The 10,202-nt window shown below is 30.0% G+C and overlaps 1 protein-coding gene across 1 annotated transcript; it reads left to right on the top strand.

Annotated features, from left to right (window-relative positions):
• Positions 1-3,182, top strand: LOC117916032 (receptor-like protein 46). The gene is made up of 2 exons (XM_034831836.1): positions 1-580; positions 1,048-3,182. Exons 1-2 carry the CDS (start codon positions 256-258, stop codon positions 3,024-3,026), a joined length of 2,304 nt encoding a protein of 767 aa, XP_034687727.1. The 5' UTR covers positions 1-255; the 3' UTR covers positions 3,027-3,182.
• Positions 3,183-10,202: the final 7,020 nt, after the last annotated feature.

The raw sequence follows: 10,202 nt of genomic DNA, 5'->3' as shown, positions 1-10,202 counted from the left end.
AGAAACTCATCGATGGCGAGGCCATGCCCACTGCTTGCCTTCTGTGGCCTTTTCTTCTTCTTCTTCTTCTTGCCTTGTCTATCTTGTCCTGAACACCAAAAGCAAGCTCTTCTCTAGTTTAAGTCCTCCATCCTTGCTATTACTTCTTCATTCAACAGTTCCAACTCTCTGTTGCAGTCATGGAATTCAAATTCAAGTTGTTGTCAATGGGATGGTGTTGAATGCAGTCATACTCCAAATTCAACTTCAGGACCTATGATTGGTCTCTATCTAATGGGCTTTTTCACCAAGCCCCCGGTGCCGTCCACTATCTTGGCACCCATTTTTCACATCAGAAGCTTGGAGTTGCTTTACATCTTAGACACCAACATACAAGGTGAAATCCCCGCAATTGGGTTTGCTAATCTCAGCAATTTGGTTGACCTAGATTTGTCGATGAATAACTTCAGTGGATCCGTTCCTCCTCAGCTCTTTCACTTACCACTTCTTCAGGATCTCTATTTGGGTTATAATTCTCTTAGTGGAAAAGTCCCTGAAGAAATTGGAAACCTCTCCAGGTTGCAGCAGTTATCTCTCAGAGGTAACAGATCCAATTAACTTCATTAATTTAAGAGTGCTTGATCGTTTAGTTACTACTTACTAACTTTAACCTTCATCAATGGTAAGCAACATCTACGAAAGTTAAAAGTTAAAAACAACTTTATTATAACTCCTCAAGTAACCATATTTCATGGTACTTATCACTCCTGATATAAACATTCTTAATTAACCACACACTATCAGTCTTAACAACCACTCATGATACTTCAGTTTGGATTATAAATCTTATACCTTTGGGGTAATAAGAAATACTTGGCATACTCTTAACCAAGAAGCATTGAATTACAATTATACCTGATATAACACAACTATAAAGTGTATAAATAGTTTAGTAGCAATTATATATAACATTTACCATCTTTAAATATAATTATCAGACAACAACATACAAGGTGAAATCCGTTGGGTTTGCTAATCTCAGCGATTTGGTTGGTCTATATATGACAGGGAATAACTTCATTGGATCCATTCCTTCTCAGCTCTTTCACTTACCACTTCTTCAGGATCTCTCTTTGGATGATAATTCTCTTAGTGGAAAAGTCCTTGTAGAAATTGGAAACCTCTCAAGTTTGCGGACGTTATCCCTCTCAGGTAACAGATTATCAGATGTGCTTCTTTCAGTTTCGTCGAAGGGGGGGTTAGAATTATTGGACTTGAGTGACAATAATTTATCCACGGAAATACCCACTGAGATTGGGAATTTACCCAACATCTCCACTTTGGCGTTGAGTAACAACCGGTTGACGGGTGGAATCCCCTCGTCCATGCAAAAACTAAGCAAGTTGGAAAAGCTTTACTTGCAGAACAACTTGCTAACCGGAGAAATTCCATCTTGGTTGTTCCATTTCAAGGGCCTCCAGGATTTGTATCTTGGAGGAAACCGTCTAACTTGGAATGACAGTGTGAAGATAGCACCAAATCCCAGGCTAGGTCAACTGTCTCTGAAATCTTGTGGTCTTGTTGGAGAGTTTCCAAAGTGGATTTCTACCCAAACGGGTCTTGATTTCCTGGATTTGAGTAAGAACAAACTCCAAGGAGCACTTCCACAATGGTTTCTTGAAATGAGACCTAATGGTTTAATTCTATCAGATAATGAATTTACAGGTTCTCTTCCACCTGGTCTTTTTTCTGGACCTTCTTTAAACGTGCTTGCTCTCTCAAGGAACAATCTCTCTGGGGAGTTGCCCAAAAACATCGGAGATGCAACCTCCCTAGAAATTCTTACCTTGAGTGAGAACAACTTTTCTGGGCCTATTCCTCAATCCCTCATCAAAGTTCCCTACCTACAATTTTTGGATCTATCCAGAAATAGATTTTTTGGCCCATTCCCAGTTTTCTACCCCGAATCACAACTATCTTATATCGATTTCTCTTCTAATGATTTCTCGGGAGAGGTTCCAACAACCTTTCCTAAACAAACAATATATCTTGCATTGGGCGGAAATAAGTTTTCAGGGGGCTTGCCTTTGAACTTGACCAACTTGAGCAACCTTGAACGCCTCGAACTCCAGGATAACAATCTTACAGGTGAGTTGCCAAACTTTCTCTCCCAAATCTCCACTCTACAAGTTTTGAACCTCCGGAATAACTCCTTTCAAGGTTTAATCCCTGAAAGTATTTTCAACCTCAGTAACCTCAGAATTCTTGATGTCTCAAGCAACAACCTAACTGGAGAAATCCCCAAAGAGTCTCGTAACCTTGTTGGAATGATTAGGGCACAAAATTCACCATCATCAATCATTCTGACAATCGCTATGCCTAATATTGGAGACTCGTTTACCCACGTGACAATCCCTCTGGAGATCGAGGACTTGATAGTGAATTGGAAGAACTCAAAGCAAGGTATCCCTAGCGACAACCTTAACATGTACACTTTGTTAGACTTATCAAATAACCAACTCTCCGGCCAAATTCCAACCTCGTTGGGCGCTCTTAAGGCCTTGAAGTTACTCAACATCTCTCGTAACAAACTGTCCGGGAAGATACCAACAAGTTTTGGTGATTTAAAAAATATAGAGAGTTTGGACTTATCCCACAACAAGCTCTCTGGTTCAATTCCTCAGACCCTAACCGAGCTGCAACAACTTACCATTCTAGACGTGAGTAACAATCAGCTCACAGGTCGGATCCCAGATGGTGGGCAAATGGGCACAATGGTATTGGATCCAAACTACTATGCCAACAACAGTGGCTTGTGTGGTATGCAAATTCATGTGTCATGTCCTGAAGATAAGCCCCCACCACCGACAAAGCCACGGGAGAATGATAATAAGGAGCCATGGTTTTTATGGGAAGGTGTGTGGATTGGGTACCCAGTCGGTTTGTTGTTAGCAATCGGAATCATATTTCTTACCGGGTATTTTACCTTACCACCACCTTCAAACCGTCGACATCGCCCACATCGTCCAATCAGGCGATGGAATTAAACCGGAATATTCGATCCAGGCCGGTCTTCACAAGTTGGGAATTTCATAGGATGGCGAAGACTTTTGGTTAAGTAAAAGTATTTGTGTCGAGCAGACTTGGTTGAGTAGTATATTAGCAAGCAACTTTGTGAGTGAAATGTGAAATAAAAAATTGAAATAAAGTGCATTTTCTATATAGTTTCATTTTGTTGATATGCTAGTTTGCATAATGCAATTATTAACTTATTTTTCTATTAAATAATATATATATATATATATATATATATATAATTAAATTTCTCGACGACTAGGTAAAATCTTATGTGCATTTTCATCATAAATAGGATATCTGATCATTAATTCTATATCTTAACTCCTATTCATTTGTTTCCAACTATTTTCAAATATTAATTGTTAAGCTTAGAACGGTTTTATTTGTTCAAATTTTTTATTTACTTTTTAAATGAATGAAATGGGTTTAAAGTAATATATAAAAATAATAGTATTTACATTAAAAGAAATTATATTTATATCCACCAAATTTCTTTTTATATCTACCTTATTTACTCATCTATTTTAAAATATTAATCTTATTAATACATCCATTTTAACAAATATCCAATAGTTCTAAAATATCATTATTATTTTTCTCTTCCACATTCATCTTTTCTCCCTTTTTCTCTCAAATTTTTCCTTCTCAACAATAAATAATAAGAGAAAAACATCTCTTAGGGCTCATTTGTTATGTTAATTTAAAAATAAAAATAAAAAACTTATTTCATGGTGTCCAAACATGAAAGGTCAAACCGTACAAATATCCGACCTTAGTGTGTTGAACATTAAGGATGGAGATGCATGTGTATTTTTTTTTTTTTTTAGGGATAATAGATTTTAAAAGGGATGATATCATCCTCACTTTAGAAAACTAACCCTTCTTATTTTTTCAACTTAAAAAATACTTATTTTGGACAAAAATACTCTCATTCTTTTTTCTTTTTCTTTTTCTTTTTGCAAAAGTTACATTTTCTTTTAAAACACACATGTAAATAGTGAAAGTGTTAAAGGGTATTTATATCAAAAATGAATTATTCTTCAAGTTCAAAAATGATATATTTTCATCCATTTTAATCGATGAATCCTTCTTTTTTTTTAAGTATAATTTGACTATTTCATCATAGGACATTTTTGTCCTAAAAAATTCATCATTTAGATGGATGTAAAGAAAAATTCTATTGATGCAAGTATAATTTATCTTACTTTAAATCTATTTTTTATTTTCTCTTCTATTATTTTTTTTTCTTCTACTTTTTCTTTCTATTATATTTCCTTCTTATTCTGGGAATCTCCCCTCACGCATCCTCTTCTAATTTCTTCATGTGAGATGACTTCTCAACAATACCATATCAATAGTTCACGTTTATATCCAATGCAAAAAAATTTAAATATTAAAAACTGAAATATATTTTCATAAATTTCATTTTAAAATCATTAGTTATTCTTAGTTTAAGTTTTAAAATTATTTAAAAAAAAAATTCATGCTTAAGGATTCAATATTTTTTTTAATTAAAATTATTACTTAATTTTTTCATTTTTCAAAACTCATTCATGGTATAATTTTTAATTTATCATCCTTATCATATAAATATAAATGTAGGACAAATGAGCTTATTACTAAATATCATTGAAGGAAAATATGTAAATTTATTAATTAATTTTTTTTTATATCTATCAAACAATCTTAAAAATTAAATAATTAATTTTTAAGTCAGTAATGAGAACATAATTTAATCTAAAATTACTTTATCCACATGGAGTAATATTAGGCTCTGCGTTGATGAAATTAACCCTTAAAAATAATCTTGACTTTTTTGCAATAAAAAAGATTCTAAAAGGTATATGAAAATTATTTTTAAAAGAAATGTAAGAGTTAGTTATAATAAAAATTGTACTAGAGAGCTGGTTATGGGATAAGTAGTAGAGAGTGTGTTGTAGGCAAGGATGAAAGTGTCGCAATATATCTGCAGTAAGTGGGAGAGAAATTCCGGCTCGGCTCAACTCAGCAATTTTTCACCAGCAGATCAATATTTTACCAATATTTCTACATTTTACCCATATTTTGGAGTTTTTGACCAAAATACTTCTTCATAAGAAAAGAATACCTAGTTTACATCGATTTAAAAAATATTGTTCATTCTAGTTTGTTTCATACACGTCCATATCCACATATATTGTTTTACATGAACTTTTTTTAGAATAAATGTTGCTACCAGATTTTGAGTTCCAAATTGTCATATGAATTTATTGATTTTTGTTTCATGCCTTATTTTAAATATTTGTATGTCTTCTATCTTACTTCATACTAGCCATTTCTTATCTCTCAAGCTAATGATATCATCATCTTGTCTTTCCTCATGTTCCATGAATCTTGACTCTCACTTTCGCATTTAACACTTTTCGAATTTTTCACATTCACATTTTAAAACAAATTTTCAACTTGCACCATTTTTCTTTCCTTAAACCTTAGATAAATCTCAAAATAAAAGTTAAACTCATGGCTAGAGCTTGCTTTGGGTCAAGTAAGATGATTTAAGTGTTTTATGGTATATAACATATATATATGTTATTGGAACACATATTTTGGCTCCAATTAATAAACAAATTCTCACACTAGAGTCGGGGTTCTACTTTAATATAATTTATAATGACTCAATCTCAATCATGAAGATATTGTCCACTCTAAATCCAATGGTTTCTCACTATTTTAAAATATATCAACAAAGTTAAGAAGAATTCATACATATATAATGTCAATAACTTTTTTCTCTATCTAATGTGGGATATTACAATATATCATTTGTGACAACCTATTATTAACCATACATTGTAAAACCGTGAAGTTCTTTAGGTGTAGAATTGACAGTATAACATATCATTACATCATGTCCTCAAGATCAATCACCACCATCAAAGCCACAAAAACATGATAACAAGAATTCATGGTATAGATGGAAAGGGATAGAGATAGGGATTGGATACCCGCTTTGCTTCATACTACAAATAGTAATCATCTTCTATGTTGGCTATTTTAGTCTAACCACATTCAAACAACCATCATCAAGTCATAGTCACCCATGATACCACTTAATTAAGCAATGGATTTGAACTAGAATAGTCCACCTCTTCACAAAATTTTCTATCTATGGTGACAACTTTGGATCCTAGGATGATGAAGGCCTTTGGTTAAAGTATAAGCATTGTATTAGCAAGCAACTTTCTTAGTGAAATGTATTGAATTTCCTATTTTAATTTCTTTGTTTGTGATGTGATGGTAGTTAAGCATTTTTTCATGCCAATGAACTTCATGAAAGTATCATGGTCTTTGTTAGTAGAACCATTTTTATGAAAGACGAATAAGCATATCAAAGGAAGAAGTAGGCCCCATTTATTAGAAAATTAAAGTTCAAAAACTGGCTGTTTATTGCAAATGTAAAGATGTTTCAATCCCATGTGGACACGCATTCCAATTGAATTCTAACCCCAACCCCAAGGTAAGAGCATGCTTTTGAATTCTACCAAAGGATACAACACTTCCTTTTTGACTTGGAAAAGTAAACACCACCACCATAGGACAATTTCTTTTCCTCAGCCCCACGGCAAGGTAAGCCTTCCTAAAAGTCTCTATTTGACACGGCTTCTCCCTCTACCGCTGAATTGCAACATCAATCTAGAAATATTATAAATTGAAAGAATTTTTAGGATCTTTTAATATTAATAGTTATATATACATATACACATAAAAGAGTAATGTACCTTCTCGGTCCATAAAATATATAAGTGCAAAGTTGAAACCATAAAAAAAATCGAACAATCAATCAAATTCATCAAAACGGGTTCAATTGATTCAATTTTTAACAACTATTAAGATCGATTCAATCTATAAACCGTAAGAGTCGATTTAATTGATTCGATTTTTATTTTCTTGATATTTTATTTGATAAAAATTGAATCAAATTAATATTTTAGAATTTATATTTCTTGTGATTAATAATTGTTAGAGGATGAAAGAGGTTTTAAATATTTATTACTATACATATTTTGTAAGCTTTATTGAAACATTTTAGTTTTATCAAGTTATAGTCATATAAATGTCTAAATACATTCATTATATTTTGGGTTAAAGTTTTATAATTTATTTTCAATTTTAGTTTAATATTAACCTCTTTCTAAAGCCACACCCAACCCCATTAATTTCCATGACAAAAGAACTATTTTTATGTTAAATATTTATTCTACTTTTAAATATAATTATTTTAATTGCATAACAAGTTTGAGAACCATTTCTCTAAATAATCATCTCCTATTTGCTAATCATTTAAGATTGTAATTTGTGTTTTCAAAAAATAAAACAAATTATATTTTACAAATGACTTTTTGATTATGTATATGGATCTTCTAACAATTCATAAAATACCAAATTTTCATTTTTCACCATTTTTAATTTTATTTTCCAAAACTTAAATTCCATGTTTTCAACAAAGCTAATTAAATAAATTCATTGTTTCATTTTCAATTATTATATCAAACATGTTTTCACTAATTTATTTTTTAAAAATCATTTTTTAAAAAAAAAAAAAAAGTTATTTTCATATATCAAGTAGATTTTCAAATCTTGAAAATTTAGTAAAACAAATTAGAAAATAATTTTAAAATTCACTATCAAATAGAACCTTAATTTTTTTCAAACTTTATTTTTAATAAAAAAAAACCAATTAAAATTTCAATGAATTAATTATTTTGGTTTTCAATAAAAGATGCGAAAAAAAATTCTATTAATATTATATCAAATTAGGTTATATATTTATTATTTATAATTATCTTTGAGGAAGTCAAAGTCGCCTGCTACAAATATCTGTCATCTCTTTAATTTCCACCACGCTAGTACATTACCAATGTTTGTAAAAAGTACCCTTTCCCTAACTTACATATTTAGAAAAAATGTTTCAATCCCATATGCATATGCATTTCAATTGAAGTCTAGCCCTAACCCCAACCCCAAGTTAAGAGCATGCTTTTCAATTTCTACCAAATGATGGCAGACTTCCTTTTTGACTTAGAAAAGTAGAACCATCACCATAGGACAATTTCAATTGAATTCTAGCCCTAACCCCAATCCGAAGGTAAGAGCATGCTTTTCAATTTCTACCAAAGGATGGCAGACTTCCTTTTTGACTTAGAAAAGTAGCACCATCACCATAGGACAATTTCTTTTCCTCAACCCCACGGCAACATAAATTTAGGCTCTTTTAATATCAATAGTTCAATTTAGACTCTCTCTCTCTCTCTCTTTCTATATATATATTGTCCTTAAAGTATATGAGTCCAAAGTTCAAACCATTAAAAAATAAAAAAATAATAATAAAACTCATCAAAATAGGTCTAATTGATTCAATTTTCAACAACTACCAAGGTTGTTGTAGTCTACAAATGGTAAAAATCAACTTAATTGATTTGATTTTCATTTTTGTGATCTTCCATCTTATTAAAAATCAAATCAAACTAATATTTTAGAATTTATATTTCTTAGGATTAATAATTGTTAGATGATGAAAGAGGTTTTTAAATATTTATTACTATATATATTTTGTAAGCTTTATGGAAATATTTTATTTTTATTAAGTTATAGTCATATAAATGTCTAAATACATTCATTATATTTTTTATTATTATAAGAATGACCTTCTAAAGCCACACCCAACCCCATTAATTTCCACGACAAAAGAACCATTTTTATGTTAAATATTTCTTCTACTTTCAAATATAATTATTTTAATTGCATAAGAAGTTTGATAAATATCAAATTATGCACCATTTCTCTAAATAATCATCTCCTATTTGCTAATCATTTAAGATTGTATTTTGTGTTTTCAAAAAATAAATCAAATTATATTTTACAAATGACTTTTTGATTATATGGCAAAATCTTCTAACAATTCATAAAATACCAAATTTTCATTTTTCACCATTTTTAATTTTATTTTCCAAAACATAAATTCCATGTTTCCAACAATACTAATTAAATAAATTTATTGTTTAATTTTCAATTATTATATCAAACATGTTTTCACTAATTCCATTTTTAAACTTCATTTTCAAAAAATATTATTTTCATATATCAAGTAGATTTCAAATCTTGAAAATTTAGTAATACAATTTTATTTTTTGAATTGAAACTTAAAATACAATTTTTAAATTCACCATCAAACTGAACTTTAATTTTTTTTCAAACTTTTTTTAAATAAAAAACCAATTAAAAATTCAATGAATTAATTATTTTGGTTTTGAATAAAAGATGCAAAAAAAAATTATATTAATATTATATAAATTTTCTATAATATAATATTTTCTATCTATGGTGACAACTTTGGATCCTAAGATGATGAAGGCCTTTGGTTAAAGTATAAGCATTGTATCAAGCAGAGTTAATTTGGTGACCTTTGGTTTGTGATACTTTCATAAAAATGAAGAAGCATTTTTATTTTCTTAATTATTGTGATACTTTAAATGAAATCATAAAGTAGTTCATTCAAAATTCTTGTCTTTGATGGTTTGAAACTTTTCTTAATTATTTTCAAAATTCATAATATTGAATTAGTTATTTTGATGTCCAATAAATTGAGCATGAAAAAAAAGGGAAGCCACATAAAATGAATATATAGTACTACTTAGAAGTAGACAAAAAATTTAGGGAATTAATTATTTTATTTTTAGTTTAAAATATCAAAATAAAAAGAAAAAATTCCTTCCTACCTTGAAACTTGGGACCATCAACCATCAAATATTATTGCCAAACTAATTGTAACAAGCAAATGCAGTATATATAAAATTTTCATGAAATAAACGTAATATAATATGAGTCGAAAGATGGATACTCATACGAAATGTTACATTAATCAAAATCTTATTGTTAATATTGTCTTTCATTTGGTTCTATATTTAAATTTTTTTTTTCTAGAGATTTAAAATTTTGGATCACAGTTTTTTATATTATATAAATTGAAACATGACTTAAAAACCCAAACATTTTCCATTGAACCAAGTCAACTCAAGAGTCACCTAGCATTCCAATCCAATGGGCTTTGCCATGTCTTTATATTCATCCAAGACAGCCTCCTCCATTAATTCACCAGCAAAGAAATT

The sequence above is a fragment of the Vitis riparia genome, chromosome 6 (assembly GCF_004353265.1).
Source record: "Vitis riparia cultivar Riparia Gloire de Montpellier isolate 1030 chromosome 6, EGFV_Vit.rip_1.0, whole genome shotgun sequence".
Lineage (NCBI taxonomy): Eukaryota > Viridiplantae > Streptophyta > Magnoliopsida > Vitales > Vitaceae > Vitis > Vitis riparia.
Note: the sequence above shows the minus strand (reverse complement) of the source record. Positions and strands in the feature narration are given on the sequence as shown.

What these genes read in the sequence shown, in the direction of transcription:
- LOC117916032 (XM_034831836.1), top strand. Translation starts at nt 256, where the DNA reads ATGATTGGTCTCTATCTAATGGGCTTTTTCACCAAGCCCCCGGTGCCG. An exon ending in GCAGCAGTTATCTCTCAGAG is followed by an intron (nt 581 to 1,047) that starts GTAACAGATCCA and finishes TATATATGACAG; the next exon opens with GGAATAACTTCATTGGATCC.